The sequence below is a fragment of the Sardina pilchardus genome, chromosome 10, assembly GCF_963854185.1.
Source record: "Sardina pilchardus chromosome 10, fSarPil1.1, whole genome shotgun sequence".
Lineage (NCBI taxonomy): Eukaryota > Metazoa > Chordata > Actinopteri > Clupeiformes > Clupeidae > Sardina > Sardina pilchardus.
This window is the reverse complement of record NC_085003.1, coordinates 21,898,854-21,916,353: the sequence shown is the minus strand read 5'-3', so window position 1 is coordinate 21,916,353 and position 17,500 is coordinate 21,898,854. Positions and strand designations below refer to the sequence as shown.

General features: G+C 44.7%; 2 protein-coding genes across 2 annotated transcripts in view; one reads left to right on the top strand and one right to left on the bottom strand.

Moving 5' to 3' along the window:
• mapk8ip2 (mitogen-activated protein kinase 8 interacting protein 2) overlaps window positions 1-17,500 on the top strand; it is a 62,429-nt gene that overhangs the window by 7,791 nt on the left and 37,138 nt on the right. The gene's annotated exons all lie outside the window — the stretch shown is intronic.
• On the bottom strand, window positions 10,803-16,958 carry LOC134094308 (pepsin B-like). Its single transcript, XM_062547793.1, has 9 exons — window positions 16,906-16,958; window positions 15,928-16,051; window positions 15,060-15,177; window positions 14,640-14,758; window positions 14,012-14,202; window positions 13,657-13,770; window positions 12,109-12,253; window positions 11,412-11,510; window positions 10,803-11,014 (listed from the first exon to the last, which is right to left on the bottom strand). Exons 1-9 carry the CDS (start codon window positions 16,956-16,958, stop codon window positions 10,859-10,861), a joined length of 1,119 nt encoding a protein of 372 aa, XP_062403777.1. The 3' UTR covers window positions 10,803-10,858.

Here is a 17,500-nt window from a genome sequence, read left to right as displayed (position 1 = left end):
TCTGGACTGTGGTCATAACATATACATCCTTTAACTCATTCCCTGTGTGTTTATCTATCTATCTATCTATCTATCTACTTATCTATCTATCTATCTATCTATCTATCTACTCAAGCATACACTGCAGGTTTGATGCATATACATTCAAATACATGCATATACAATATACACACATATACAAGTCCTTCTTCTCTCTAAACACATGTGCAAAAGGTCAAAGGTCAGCAGGCGTACAGCAGGCGTACAGCAGAGACGGTGAGACTTCAGGATGGAACACATCCCGGCGTATCCAACCACAGAGGCAGTAGGGGATGAGCACAGGTGTGACACAGACTCAACTCAAAACCACATTCTGCATCCACTGCTGTGGGGCAGGAACTGGGGCTCTGGGCAACATTTGCATTCTAATGGGATATATGAGCGGATATGAATAAATAAGGGATCACATAAACATGCTCTCTCTTCTCGACTGTATAACAGAACAGGGATCAGTCAGTTCTGAGGTCTGTGTATGTGTGTGTGTGTGTGTGTGTGTGTGTGTGTGTGAGAGAGAGAGAGTGTGAGTGTGTGTGTGTGTGTGTGTGTGTGTGATATTGTGAGTGAGTGTATTCTTGGCCATTAGAACACCATGACGCAGCGCCACAGTCTGTTCTCTGATAGGTCGTCATGGAGACGGCAGTAGAGGTGACCTCATTGTGGTTATCCCTCGATGAGTCTCCAGGGGTTCCTGCTAACAAGGTGACATCATACCCTCTCCATCTGACAGCTGGGGGCAGAGACCTGGCTGCATCCTGGCCCCATGTTGCCGTGACAACAGAGGTGGGGGATGCAGGTGGTTCCCCTGGAGACAAGAGATGGTTTTCACCTGTGGTGTCTCCGGGGCCCAAGTGAAGCACTCACATGCGCGCACACACACACACACACACACACACACACACACACACACACACACACACACACACACACACACAAATATTGAAATACAGACTCCTAACAAAACACACCAGGTTCATCCCTTATCCAGCATTATACTGTAAATGTAATCAGCTTTAGTAACAACTGATGGCTCCATTTGCGTTATATAAATGATCATCAGCTGCCCCTCATACACCTTTCTCTGCCTGTCAACTGGACTGTCTGTCCTCTCAATATCCCTCTCTCTCTTTCTACTGTACAATATGTGTGTGTGTGTGTGTGTGTGTGTGTGTGTGTGTGTGTGTGTGTGTGTGTGTAAGGGGGGGGGGGTTGATCAGACGATATGGGGGCAATTTCTTGCGCTGGTTTGATGGACAGTGAGCACAGATTCTCTGGGGGTCATCTATTATTCATGGTCCAGGGTTATAATGGAGCCTTAGACTCAAAGTGGCCTCCGTGTAACTGATATGGCCTGACCTTTGACCCCTAATCTCTGATCCATTGTTCCGTCTCATTTCCCTCTCTCACACAGAGACAGAAAGAGAGAGAGAGAGAGAGAGGTTTCATTTACCAGTATTGAACTATTGAACTGCTACTCAAACCTTTACATTACTGGCTTTTACAACACATGAGAGCATCCAATAATAGACTCCCTATAAGTGTGTGTGTGTGTGTGTGTGTGTGTGTGTGTATTGTGTATGTGTGTGTTGTGGTGTCCGTGGCTATTTCCTATGTTGTGTAATGTTTGTGTGACCTTTGTAAAACCAGAGGGCCACAGATTGACACTAATCCAGTCCGCTGAATCCCTGTAATATTTCACTAATGACTTATACACACACACACACACACACACACACACACACACACACACACACACACACACACACACTCACACATAACCACACATGCACATCCACACACGCACACAAACACACACACACACACACGCACGCCCGCCCGCACACACACACACTCACTCTCACACACACACACACACACAAACACACACACAGCATAATTACTGCTGTGACTGAAGATGGCCCTTCAGTGTTTTGTATTCACTGCTCAGTAGACATCCAAATGAAAGGCCACACAGACCCATTGAAAGCAGGCAGACAGGCAGGCAGGCAGAGTGGTGCTCCTGGTGTTTCCAGCTTTAGCATTTGGGGAGGATCACCGGCCACACACACCATTTCCAGGAGATCACCGGCCACACACACCATCTCCAGGAGAGGATCACCGGCCACACACACCATCTCCAGGAGAGGATCACCGGCCACACACACCATCTCCAGGAGGGGATCACCGGCCACACACACCATCTCCAGGAGAGGATAACTGGCCACACACACCATCTCCAGCGGAGGATCACCGGCCACACACACCATCTCCAGGAGGGGATCACCGGCCACACACACCATCTCCAGGGGACGTGAGGTCAGCTCCACTGCAGCTGGGCCAGGAGTCACTGACCGAGGAGACTCTAGAGAATCACTGTCAGTAACTCAGCGTTAACTTGGGAGCCTACCGGAGGAGCATAACATCGAGCTGCTGGTCGAGCTGCTGGTGCAATGCATTGTGGGCACAGACAGCAGACACAGATATATGCCTCCACCATCACTCCCCCAACCAGAGCCCATGTACTCACATACTGTAGGCACATCACACCTCCATCACAACCTCAGCCCATGTACTCATATGGGCAAAACTACACACACTTGAAAAACAAGAAAAAAGGCCACACTATGCATAAGCACCATTGAAAAACAAGAAAAAATGCCACACTATGCATAAACACCATTGAAAAACAAGAAAAAATGCCACACTATGCATAAACACCATTGAAAAACAAGAAAAAAGGCCGCACTATGCATAATCACCATTGAAAAACAAGAAAAAAGGCCGCACTATGCATAATCACCATTTATTTACACAGACGCTATGGTCAGCACTCTAAAAACATTATAAGTCTTGGGGGAAGCCTGCTCCTACCCTTACAAAACTACACGCCTCCACCCCAACCAGAGCCCATGTACTCATAGGACAAACATCTAACGCAGATGCGAACAAGAAGGTAGATAATGATAGTAGATTAATAGATGTGTATTTTTTCCATTCTACGCCCATTTGGTTAAACCTATTTTATTTTGTAACATATGTCTATTTCTGCACATAGGATATGTGTGCTTTAGTTGTTTCTATTTTATGAAACATTTCCCTAAGTATTTTGGTTTGTTTTAGACTTCAGTGTAGTTGCCTCTTGAATGTGGGGCTGTGGGTACTTTAGGGAATGTTCCAGGGATACTGTATTGTTCAGAGACAGGTGTGAATGGTCTTGAATGTGGGGTGGGGGGTTTCTGGGAAGGTTTCAGGTATGCAACATAGTTCAGGTGGTTTTAGCATAAGTTCAGAGCATGGGCCATTATAGCCTTAGACAAAAGAAAAATATCTGCACATTGTCTTGTACGCCCAGTTAAATGGCAGGGTGCATTTCAACCATTCAGGTCTTCATCAAGTACCTGCTGAATTTGTACAGTAGATGTGTGCACATTCCTACACTGCAGTCCATTGTTTTAACAGCAGCTGTTGAAACACAAGTTGAATTCAAGTTGCTGATTGTTAGCCGCGACGCGACACACTCACACAGCTCTGTTTCGGAGGTTTCATCAAGCGAGCATAATGTGTGACCTGCATTAATTCACTTCTGTGTTGTGTGTAGGCTATGGCATATTGCAATGACGGTTATATGTGTGTGCCTTAACTACCATGATGGCTCTTTGTTGACTCTGGTGGTTAGACTAGCAGATCAATGAGATCCTACTCCACCCCACACGCACTCAGTATTAGTCCTGTGTTATGGTTTCCTGGGTCTTGCAGCCTAGGCTACATGATATGTAGGCTTTACACAAAAGGAGTTGTGTGCATTATAAAACAGTTTATTAGATCGATAGGTGATGCAGAGGGGGGGGGGGGGGGGGGACAAAAAAAAAGTACAATGCCTACAATTTGCACTTTACTGGTCCAGAAATTGTGTCAGAACATTTCTCACTCGTCTTCCCTCAATTTCGTCATCGTCTGCGTTCTGTCTCAGAGTTGTTGGTGGCTGGAAGTCTCGGTCATATTTGAGAGCATCATTAACGCTGTGCTCGTTTACGGGTTCTTTCTGAATTTCACAATAGTTGTGAAGAACAAAACAAGCATAGATTACGAAAGGAAGGTCATCCATATTAATTTCCATGACATTCTTCAGAGCAGCAAATCGTGCTTTCAGACGCCCGAATGCACTCTCGATGACCATGCGTGCCTTGCGATGAGACTGTGCGTAATGCTGCTCTTGAGGGGTGACTCCGCCATTGGGGTATTCGGTCATGAGATACGGCATCAGGGGGTACGCTGGGTCACCCAGGAGGAACACTGGGACCACATCCTCACCCTCCACCAACTCTTTCGAACAGGAGGGTATTGTCCCATCTTGCAGGTCCCCACACAGCTTTGAGTTTGTAAATATGGACGCGTCGCGCATACTACCTGGCCATTTCACCACAACGTCCATGAAACAGTATCTATAGTCACACGCCGCTTGCACATTTAAAGAGGTCATTCCCTGGCTGTTTATGTAGTCGCTGGAGTCTCTGCATGATTTCACCTGGATGTGAGTGCAGTCAATTGCGCCCAAGCACTGTGGCATGCCGTGTGTTTTGCGGAAGTTGACGACAAGCTCTTGCACGTCAGGTTCCGTTTTCGGTGTCTTTATATACTCTGGACCCAGGAAGGTTGTGATAGCCCTACATACTTGCCGGACGATAACTGAAACACACTGTCGTGAAAGTCCAAATGCGTTGGCAGTTTCCCGAAGTCTCCCATCGTCACGTAGGTAGTGCAACGTGCACGCCACCCTTTTCAGTACATCAACGGGCTCTCTCATTGTGGTTGTCGTTCCCTCCACATGCGGACGCAGTTTTTCGGCCAGTGTAATCAGGGCCGATCTGGACATCTGGAAGTTGTCGCGCCACTCTTCCGCAATCACAGCATCGTTCACAAAATTATCCCACCAGGCACTGGTTCTTCCCGGCCTCACCCAAAACCGGCGCCGTGCATACGGTCGACGACGACGCAGGTTTGCACTGTCGCTGCACATGATGGCTTCAATAATAGCACGCCTCCGGCGTAAGTAGGTCTGTGTAACGTTGCAAAATTCACAATATACCTGCGCTAGGGATGCTACCGAAGACAGCAAGGCCACCATTAGTTCTCCGTTCTCCATACTGCATTCACTGATAGCAAGCTCGATGCAGAAGTGAGTCTTGGAGAGATGCAGCCTGCGCCTGTTTGCAGGCAGCCTGTCTGCACAACTGTATCCAGGTGATTGTTTATAGTTTTCTTCCGGGAAAGGCGAGCGCGCTTGGCCATTATCACGTGATACCTGCACAACGAATCAGGGAAGGAAACATCAGACCGACCAGGTCCAATCACAGAGAACTTTTAAACAGACTCTTGAAAGATTTTGATCGTAAATACAACAGAGGACACAGGTCTACCTAACAGGACAAGCAGTGTAAGAAAAAAGAGTGAAAAATGAGAGATTAACTGTAAATACATATATAAATGAAATCATAATAATAATAACATTATATAAATAATTAATAATAAAAATAATATCTCATTCCTCTTTTAACAGATCGGTGTAGGCCTATATCTTCCTGGTTTTTACACTTTTTACATAGGATGATTGTCAATGTTTGGATATATTTAGGCTACCAAATTCGCACATGAAAACTTCTAAATCCTGGGATATTTTTATCAAACATTTATGGATGCAGAATATGCCATACCAAATCAACAGGTTCTTGATTTGTAGACAGTAAAAGAAAATACTTTGTACGTTATCATATTTCGGATCTTTTTGGGTTTCCTGGTCTACACCAAAACGCAAAGCCTGTACTCAAATCAAAATGAATACATTTTAGCAACTTGAATCGAATTGTAAAGACTTGCAGATTCAAACAAATCCCCCCCTTCACCACACACACACACTGGCGTGTGTCCCTCTTTGTCTTTAAAGTGTGTGCTGTAGTTGTTCCTCTGTCTGTCTCTAAAGTGTATGTGCTGTTGTCCTTCTGTACTGAGCACCAGTGGTTAATTGGCCAGAGGATGGCAGAAGCTCAGCATCCTGCTTCATTCCAGCGTCAGCATCAGCAGCAGCATGGCTAAAGCGGCCCTGTTATGAAACAGCCCATCTGAGCTCCTCCTGTGCCAACCTCTACTGTCCCTGTCACGTGTGTGTGTGTGTGTGTGTGTGTGTGTGTGTGTGTGTGTGTGTGTGTGTGTGTGGGTCTCTCCTGGCAGGGTGGGATTGTGAAGGAGAACAGGATTACTGTGCTTTTGCCTCTCAGTCTGGCACTCTCTCTCTCTCTCTCTCTCTCTCTCTCTCTCTCTCTTTCTCACACACACACACACACACACACACACACACACACACACACACACACACACAAACACACATACACCCCCCCCCACACACACACACACACTCACACACCCCCACGGAGAGAGAGTCAGTAATCAAGGATCTATGGTTCAGCTCAAAGGAACTGTAGAATTTCTCCAGGAAAGAATCTTTCCTTAAGATTCTGGAACCATCATTCATGATGAACTGGGTGATGCCAATGTAGCCACATCCATAGATATTAGGCCCAGTTCACACCAAAGATCCGTGACAAGATGAAACCTAGTTGCAGCCGTGTGAATTAAATGTTACACATCGTTGTAAGCTGTTGCAAGCTGTCGTAAAGTGTTCAACATGTCTAGTCGCAGTTGCAAGGTTTTAGAACGTCGTCTTATTGCAAATCTTTGATCTGAATCCCACTTTAGAAAGCTAGATGCTGCATTGTCGAACAGTGTTGGGAGTCACAACAGCATTTAAATGGAGGATAGATACACAGACACAACACACACAAGCACACACACACACACACACACACACACACACACACACACACACACACACACACACACACACACAATTCAAAGCAACGATGTGGAGAGCACGGGATGCTGATAGTGAATAAATAACAGCAGTTGAAGAATCTCCAGAAGGTTATTGGTTGCAGCAGCCACATTTACTCACAGTGTCCATGTAGGCGGTAGCAGGAACAGGGAAGGAAGCTCCTGCGATAATGAAGCTCCGGGTGGGCAGGGGGTTGACTGTGTTGCAGGAAATGTAACTATAAACTGTATACTGTACAGAAAACAGAGAGGGCTGTAGGAGCAAAGAGAAATGGGGAAATACTGTTGCAGAGGAATTCGATAACAGACAGAGACAGAGAGACAGGTAATCAGATAATTTGAACTCGACAGAGTGAGACAGGTCATTTAGAGAGACAGGAAATGATAAAGGTCTGCACCCTGATAGAAGCTCCCAAACGTTTATTTAGCACAACGTTTCGGACCAAGGTCCTTCATCAAGGTGCAAGATGAAAGACCTTGGTCCGAAACGTTGTGCTAAATAAACGTTTGGGAGCTTCTATCAGTGTGCGGACATTTATAATTTCTTTTCACTTCTTTTTGGTCCAGCACCTGCACTACTTGTGAGCGCATTTTCTTGTTTTTGCATTTAGAGAGACAGACAGAAAGAAACAGAGACAGACAGAGATAACAGAAACAGGTAACGTGTCTGTTTTAAGACTATGCTTTGATGGCCTGCATCAGCTGGTGGGATGGTTGTGCGAGCAGGATGGGGCCCCAGCCAGTGACCACCGTGGTGGGGCAGTCCTGCTGGCACCAGCCTGTCTCCTGGTTGCTAATCCGGATGCAGGACACACACACATCAGGACACATTAACTCAATAAAGTCACTGACACACACACACACACAGACACACAGACACACACACACACACACACACACACACACACACACACACACACACACACATACACACCCACGCACACACACACACACACACACACACACACACACACACACACACACACACACACACCCACGCACGCACGCGCACACGCACACACACACACACACACACACACACACACACACACACATAAGGTCTCATCAGACTCATTCATTAAAGTCACCAACACACAAACGCATATCAGGGCACGTTCACCGGCAAACGCTCATAAGGTCCCATTAAATGATATATAGCTATGACATGTAGTATTAACAAGCAGTGATTAGGTAGTATCATAGTATCAGCGCGTCGCTAACATTTATTCATATCCTCCTGACTACCAGCAGTTCATTTTTGTCCTCTCTAGAGGACCTTTCTAAACTGGAATATCTCCCACACCATACATACTACTGAGCTAACTCCTTTTGTTCTCTACAGGGGACATCCAGGGCTTTTACATGATACCACATTTATGGGGGTGGGGTTTTGGGAACTTGCTCCTTTTCTTCCTTGAAAATTGGGTCAATTTGACCCAGGACATTACAAGAAAAAAAGAGGAAGTTCCCAAAACCCCACCCCCATAAATTTGGTATCAATTAAAAGTCCTGAATGTCCTCTGTAGAGAACGATGGGAGTTAGCTCAGTAGCATGCATGGTCTGGGAGATATTCAAGTTTACAGATGTCCTCTAGAGAGGACAAAACGAACCTCTGGTAGTCAGGAGGATATTATTCATATAAATCCATCCATGGATGTTTGAAATAAAACATATAATTTATTTTACCTTTTCATCTCGTGTCTCTATACTGTATACAAATCTGAACCAATGTGTGTGTGTGTGTGTGTGTGTATGTGTGTGTATGTGTGTACAGGTAGCAGGGGTAGTCTTAATCGCGATTAAATTCATTTCCGTGTGTGTATGTGTGTGTGTGTGTTTGAACAGGTAGCAAGAGGTAGTCGTGTAATCTCAATTAAATTCATATCAACATTTATCTGATCTGATTACACTTTAACAGTTCAAACTCTGTTTAGTCTGATAAAAGGCGTATTAAAGTCATAAATGCGCCAACAGAAGCCTAATGCACACGGCAAAAAATAAAATCTAACCAGTTGTTATTGATCTTATATTAAGAACAAAAAATCTATTTAGTATTATTTTAAGTATGAAGAGACTTAGTGTTCTCTCGAAAGATCATTTTGACTTAATTTAAGAAGACTTTGACTTATTTTTAAGAAGCCTTAACAAGACATCTTTAAAAAAGTCAAACTCTTCTTAATTTAAGTCAAATGATTTTGCGAGAGAACACTAGGTAAGTCTCTTCATACTTAATACCAACTAGATTATTTTCATTTTGATATAAGATTTAGATTAAAGAATAAGCAGTTTCTGATAAAAAATCTAACCAAGTGTTACATTATAGACTTTATATAAATATATAGATTGTTATTACAGTACAGTTTATCCTGAATTACAAACTCAAATCCCCAGATGCCACTCCCGGTATCGTGTTCCTTACTGACACCCCTAATGAAAGACTGCATCGCATTAGGGCAATTGGTATACTGTTTTGTGCAAGTGTTCTTTTAAAAGACACACTGAAGTTAAGTCAAACTCCAAATGGTCTTTGTCGAGTGTAAATTGAATTACTACCACAGCAGAACACTGGCCATGGGTAGGCATGCACTGAATAAACACATCCTTGATTGCCTTTAAATTAAAGCAACATTTGGCTTCCACCCCATGATTTCAAATAGATATTACAAACGATAATCCTCTACACTGCGCGTGATGAATAGTAAAACGGGCATGGATTTTAATCTAGAGGGAGATACTGCAGGCTCATGTGGCAGTCTGCATATATGGCTATAAGCTAACTCATGATTAAGCATTAGCCTAATCATGTTTGGATTAAAAACTATTGGACATACAGTACATAGCAGTTTGTTTATTGCTGTAATTGTGATGAAATGGTAAGGAAATCCTTTGAACCATCTAACTTTTTAACCATTACAAATAAACAAATGCAGCAAGAACACTACTGTGTATATCCATATGCCACTGGCCAAATAGTTCAGTAAGCATTAAGAAATCTACACCAACCATCTGAACTGGCTTTGTTCACGTTTTAGTCTTGTTTAAAATTGGTTGTTATTATTTCTTTTGACTGTTAGAGAGTTCTAGAAAGCGTTGGGTTCAGTAAAGATCTTGAGCCTGAGCTTAGATTTTGAGATTTTTAACAGGGTTGTGAAAGGAAGGGTATTTTATATCAGCTGGTGTACCTCAAGGACCAATGCTGAGTCCCCACTTGGGAAAAGTGACATACAGTATATTGGGAAAAACACCAACCATCTGAATGTAACCTCTCTGTACAATAACAACGGGCACCCTAGTAACAACTATGATAATCAAATGTGTTTGTTTTGTGAACCCTCCAGAGTGAAAACCCCATATGGTGTGTTTTTGGTGTGACCTGGGATTGGATATGCATGATACTATACAGGCTTGTCATTATTTCATTAGTAAGGACTACTAGCACTAGTAGTGAGGAGATATCATCTCATTGTTGATATAGGATCTTAGTGGATTGGGAGTGTTTTGCAACTATGTAGGCATCTGGCATTGCTCTAAGGTTCGCTATGAACATGTGTGTGGCAGACATTTGACATGCGATCACGGCTTGTATTCAGTGATTTATGTCTTGTGAATGTCCTTGTGCTTATATTCCCCCCACTTCCCATCCATGCTGTGGTGAAGGCAGACATGGTGTTCATTCAGTCAGCATTAAACCCAGAAGACAAATGGCACAAGAACAGGATTCTCTTTTAAATGTGTTTAATGGACCATTAAAAATGAAATATGGCATTTTCAACACTGGCTGTCATTAAGCTCCAAGCTCTGCCGCAGATGTTGGTCGAGCTGTTCAGAGTAAGACTCTTAAAGGCAGTCAGAGGTACTTTTGGGTTACTACAGTGTTGGTGAAAGGGGTGATGGGAAGAGTAGTTTTAATTAAAAGGTGTTGAAAGGCGGTCATGTCTAGGCAGCGGTAGCGAAACCCACACGGTTGTAAGTACGGTCATACACAGAGTAATACTCCCTGAGGAATACATCTCCCAGAATCCACATGGGCCTTCCACTGAAGTCTTGCTGGGAAGTGGGCATCATACCAAATGTGCAATATCCATTCTGACCCTGGAGGAGAAAATGGACAGCATTACGGTTTGTCATACAGAAACAAATGCCACAGAAATTACCATGTCAAAAACATATAGCGGTGATAGTGAAGTGGTTAAGGAGATGGCCTAGCATGCATTAGCCTGAAACATTGTGGGTTAAAATTTCTGGCTTCCGCCGTTGTGATCTTGAGCGAGGTTCTTAATCTCAAGTCACTCCGGGGACAATGGCCTTAGTAATATTATTGACATATGTAAGTCGCTTGGATAAACGGGTCTGCCAAATGAATAAATGTAAATATAAATGTACAGTATCTCCATATTTTCATCTCTCTCTCTCTCTCTCGCTGTGTGTGTGTGTGTGTGTGTGTGTGTGTGTGTGTGTGTGTGAGAGTGAGAGTGTGTGTAAAACTCACCTGCTGAAGGTAAGCAGAGGGAGGGATGGGGAGGGCCACTCCACTAATGACCACGCTCAGAGTGGGCAGGTTGCCGGCTTGGCTACAGCTGATGTAGTACTGCAGGGGCAGACAGGAGAGGGGGATTTATAATAACGATAATAATAATAATAATAATAATAATAATAACAATAATAAGAATGATAATAATAATAATAATAATAATAAGAATGATAATGAGATACATAATAATAATAATAATGAGGTACATAAAGAGACAGAGGAAATTAAGAAATGGAAGAGGTACAACAGGTTATTACTATTATCCTGAAAGCTGAATTGGTATAAGATTATATTATAGTAGGTATAACACAGAGAAGGGTAAACGAACAGATACTAATGATGGATGCATGGATAGATTGATGGATGTTTGTATGAATACATGAAATGGATAATTGGATGGATGGTTGAATACATAAACAGCTTAATTGGATGGATGAATGGCTAGACTGATGGATGTGTGGATGGATGAATGACTAGACTGATGGATGTGTGGATGGATGAATGACTAGATTGATGGATGGATGGATGGAGGTGATTGGGTGAATGTGTGGATGGATGAATGACTAGATTGATGGATGTGTGGATGGATGGATGGATGGATGGATGTGTGGATAGATGGATGAATGGATGGAGATAACTGGGTGAATGTTCTCACCATGCCGTTGGACTGCTGAGCTCCAGTGCTCTGCATCAGGGAGTTGAAGTAGGTAGTGGGCACTGCCAGGCCGGGGGTTCCAGTGTCCACGATGGCGGCGCAGCCCTGCTGGCACCAGCCGGTCTCGCGGCCGTTAATCTCGAATCTGAAAACGTATCAGGAGCATGCCATCACCTAACAGGCTCACACTGGCACATAACAAAGCCATTTAAGGCCCACGCCATCACGTAACATGGCTCCCTAAGATTCTTGCCATCACATAATATGGCTCCCTAAGATTCATGCCATCACGTAACATGGCTCCCTAAGATTCATGCCATCATGTAATATGTCTCCCTAAGATTCATGCCATCACATAATATGGCTCCCTAAGATTCATGCCATCACATAATATGGCTCACATTGTCTCATAACAGCCTCACACTATCACATAACAAAGCCCTTTAAGACTCACGCTATCAAACACGGCTCCCTAAAACTCACACCATCACATAACTATAGGAGGATTCAACTTGTAGCCGCCTGCAGCCGTCTTAAGATGACTGCATACCGACATTATTTCTGAGATTCTGATACATTTTCAACCATGACGTACGGCCAATTCCGGTTTGAAAACGTATCAGAATCTCAGAAATAACCAATAGGGCTCGGGATCATGACGTGAAAACTTCACGGGCAGCCATGTTGCCATGTTCTAAGTTCCAGGGATGGGGAATAGAAAAGGCTGAATGCAAAAATTCAAAATATCTTTCTTAACATAGTTTCAATAAAGATCGAAGTCCTATGTTAGGCTTGCACAGAGCTGCATGACTGAGAGAGAGAGAGAGAGAGAGAGAGAGAGAGAGAGGAGAGAAAGAAAAAGATGACAGTGGCTCACACCGTGTTCTAATAGTAAGCGACTGCGCGACTGTCGGATAGTTTGTGTCCACATTGTATCCGTTAACATTCTTTAATGATCCTTTGTTACGTCGTGAAGAAGTTAATGTCAAGGCGGCGCGACGCGACTAAAATACAAACGGACAGCGCGACAAAACAGGGTTGAAGAAGTCGCGTAGCAAAGCAACTTATTGCGTTCGGTCGCATCGCATTCAGTCAGGACATTCCAATTGAAAATACAGCGATGGAATTGATTTTGTCGCACGCATTCGGTCGTGTCGCTTGCAGTTAGGACACGGTGTCAGAGGTAGCTATCGTACAGAGGGTCTGGACCTACTCCATTCAGAATCGATTTCAGACAGGAGGCGTGAACTCTGTTGAAGCTCTGATTTTACCCAATCGCTAATGTTTGATCGTGACAGCTATAGAGACTACAACGTGCATATGCTCGACGTCATCGTTAACACCCGCCTCCCCTCATTTTACCCCCCTCCCCCCCCCCCCCGTTCACTGATTGGTCCGTATGGAATGCATCCTGAGAAATCGAGTTCAATGGGATCAGACCCAGACGTAATGGTGAAGGGAAATTAAAATTGAGTGGCAGCTTACGGAAGACTATGCCAGGCTAGCTCAGAGGTGGAGGAGAGAAAGAATGTTGTTGTTGTTGTTTACCCCTGCATCATGATCTCCCACCAAGACTCGGAGATGACGTTGGTCCAGGTGATCTGACTGGCCATCTTGCTGCTGTCCAGCTCACCGAAGGACATCTCGCTGCCGTACTGACCACTGGGCACAAGGGGGACAGGTGATGTCAGTGGGACAGCAGATAGCTGATGTAAGCAGGACAGGCACAGGTAGAGCACAGGTGAAATTACACCTGGAACTTACACTGGGACAGAAAGAGCAAACTTGAGCTTACCGGGACAGGTAGAACACAGTGAATGTTTACCACGACAGGTAGAATACAGGTGCGCTTCTGGGACAGAATACAGGTGCGCTTACCGGGACAGAATACAGGTACGCTTACCGGGACAGGTAGAAGGCCACAAAGTCCTGCTGCAGAACGCCCTGCTGCATCATGGTGTCCATGAGGGTGGGCTGCTGGGCGGAGGAGATCTGGGGGTAGGCCAGACCCACGATGCCAGCGAAGGGGGTGGGAGCGGTGTCCAGGGTCTCGCTCAAGCCAACCATCTGCTGATTGACTGTGAGGCCTCCCAACTAAACAGCATCGAGGGTTATGTCATTATATAATGTATATCAACAGCCGTGTTGCCAGTTACCCTAATTAGTTGTGACATACCGTATTCCTCTTTTTGTTTTGTCTAGACCAGCAGTCCTATATCAGCTGGTCGCTTTTTAAATATTTGGATACGAGACATGTGTTTGTGTTGCCTATATTTAGTATTGTTCATTTACTGTATTTTGTCTCTAGACATGGAACCCAAAGACTTAAGTAGGATCACTATGGTGGTAAGTGGTTGAGAATAGAAGTCCAATCTAGTCTTAATGTGTATGTGTGTGTAGTCTTAGTGTGTGTGTGTGTGTGTGTGTATGTGTGTGTGTGTGTGTGTGTGTGTGTGTGTGTGTGTGTGTGTGTGTGTGTGTGTGTTGCGTGTGTGTGTGTGTGTGTGTGTGTGTGTGTGTGGAAGTCTTACGGTGATGGTGTCGTAGCCCAGATAGGCAGTCATGCCTCCAGCTCCGTAGTGAAGGGTGAAAGACTTGCCTGCCCACTTCCAGGTGGAGGAGGACTGAGGGTTGAACTTCTGGTGGACGTCTGGACAAACACACACACACACACACACACACACACACACACACACACACACACACACACACAGTTAGAGTTGACGAGTTATGTTTTCTTCCTGACGTTAAATAGACCTGTTTACGCTTATAACTATCAGACGACCACGACAAGCAAAGGAGTGGAATTAGTACCACAATTTTGATAACAGTGCTACTATACCACTCTGAGTGAAACATTTATCCAAGTGTATGCCAGATACGGGCCAGATCTGAACCAGCTCAGGCCCAGAGCCACAGTAGTGTGCTGTACTCTGGATATGGACACTTACTGCAGGCCTGAGAGTTGCAGTACACAGAGTCGACCCACAGGTTGGAGGAGCCGGTGTCGAAGAGCACCTGGACGGACTGGGGAGGGGTGCCGATGGAGATGGCGCCATAGTAGTAGCCCTGGAGAGCAGAGGGGGTTACCAGAGCTGTAGCAGGGCTCCTCACGCCTGCAGTTTACCAAGTGCGTAGCTCCGGCTTAGGAGGGCTGCCGTTAAAGCAACACTAAAGAGTTTTTTTTCGTACCTTAAAATAATGTTTCCAAAATCATTTCAGTGGTTCATCAACTCGTAACAGGGTGAACGGCACTTCTGCTTTCACTTCGCAGCCCTCTATCGGCTATAACCGCACTATGTAACTTTACGAGGTGGGGTAGTGTATCTGTAGCTTGATGAAATGAGACATCAGAAACTACAAATTTGACTTGCTTCGATGTCGCAATACATCATACTTTCATAAAATCATGCAACATATTCTACCTGGTCTGTTATTTGCTGGATAAACAAATAGTGTGTGTACGACAGAGGAAAAGTGCTTTAGTGTTGCTTTAAGGAAAGTTAAGGCTTTATAGGCACTGTAGTTTATAAAAGGTTTAGTTTATTTACACCTACAGTTAATGAAGAATGTAGTTTGTAAGAGCTGTAATTCATGAAAGCTGCCGCTTATGAAAGGTTTTTTGTCAAGGTTGTAGTTTAGGGAAAAGTGTAGTTTGTCAGAGCTGTAAGCAAGCTGAAAGCTGTAGTTCATGCAAGATCTCCTTTTCTAAAAGATGGAGTTTGTGAAAGATCTACCCAATGAAAGCTATAGTTTCTGAAAGATCTACTGATACAGTACTTAAATCTATCTTTTGGGAACGGTGAATTATTTACTCACCTGGAAGAGAAGGGACTCCATAGTGGCTCCATAGGAAGCCTGCACCTCAGGAGACTGGAACTTGAGACCAGGGTCCACATGGGGGTGCTTCCTGCCACCATCCTTTCTCTTCATCAGGGGTACCCTGCGCGTTAGCAGACCGTTAGCCGTTAGCCCATGATATGTTGTTGGCAGACTGTTAGCTGTTAACCCATGTGGTGTGGGTGTGTGAGTGAGGAGACCGTTAGCTGTTAGCTCATGTGTTATGGGTGTTGGGGTTAGCTAGCAGACCATTAGCTGTTAGCCCATGTGTTATGGGTGTGGGCATTATAACCCTTCATTAGCACTGGTCATTACAGAGGAGCGACAGTAGAAGCTCAGTCTCGATAGCAGGAGAGAACATCAGAGCTAAAGACCGCTAGGCCTCATTAGCAAATAATTAGTACATTTACTTATATAAAAGTATTATTCATGATTACTACTATTGGCTATGGAACCCATACAGTGTTGGAGCCCCAGGAGTACATGAGGACCTCATCAGCTGACATTACACATTCAGACCTGACAAGGTAAAGCTTAAAGAGTGAGATGAAAGAGTGAGAGCGAGACTGGAGAGAAGGAGTGAGATCGTAGAGAGAAGGAGCGAGATCATAGAGAAGGTGTGAGATCGTAGAGAAGGTGTGAGATCGTAGAGAGAAGGAGTGAGATCGTAGAGAAGTAGTGAGATCGTAGAGAAGGAGAGAGATCGTAGAGAAGGAGTGAGATCGTAGAGAAGGATTGAAATCATAGAGAAGGAGCGAGATCGTAGAGAGAAGGAGTGAGACTGTAGAAGGAGCGAGATCATAGAGAAGGAGTGAGATCGTAGAGAGAAGGTGTGAGATCATAGAGAGAAGGAGCGAGATCATAGAGAGAAGGATCTAGACTGTAGAGAAGGAGCGAGATCATAGAGAAGGTGTGAGATCGGAGCGAGATCGGAGAGGATGTCAAAACAGGTCTTACTTGAGGGCCTGGGCCATGACGGCCAGAGCCAGGAGAGCCACAATACACTTCATGATGCTTCTCGTCCTGTTCCTTTCCACACAGCAGCCTATGGGACGCAGGGTCTTATATACCCACTCCACTGCCCTCTATCACGTCCAGATCACTCTGACCTCCCCTGTCCTTCCCCTCACCTCAGCTTTTCCATTCACCCTACGATTACACGAGTGTGTGTTTGTACATGTGCATCATCTGTGTGTGTGGGTGTGTGTGTGTGTGTGTCCTCTTCCCCCTGACTGTGCATGTTTGGCTCGGTTATACACAAACACTTGGGCTATCTATATCATTCTTTAATTGTATCACAAAGGTTGTGAACACAGAACCATATCAGTACTGATAAACTACTTCCATTTGGCACACGCATGGATGGAGAAATCCTCAAGGTCACCCAAGGTCATCACTGCCATAGCAGCATCGGAGGGGGGTCTGAGGGGAAGTGCCGGTGTGGCTTACGCTCACCATCTGATTGGTCCAGAGAGGCACACAAACAAACACAGACAGGCAGGCAGACAGACAGACAGCTGCGTTCAGAAAGAGAAACATAGCTTTTTAAGAG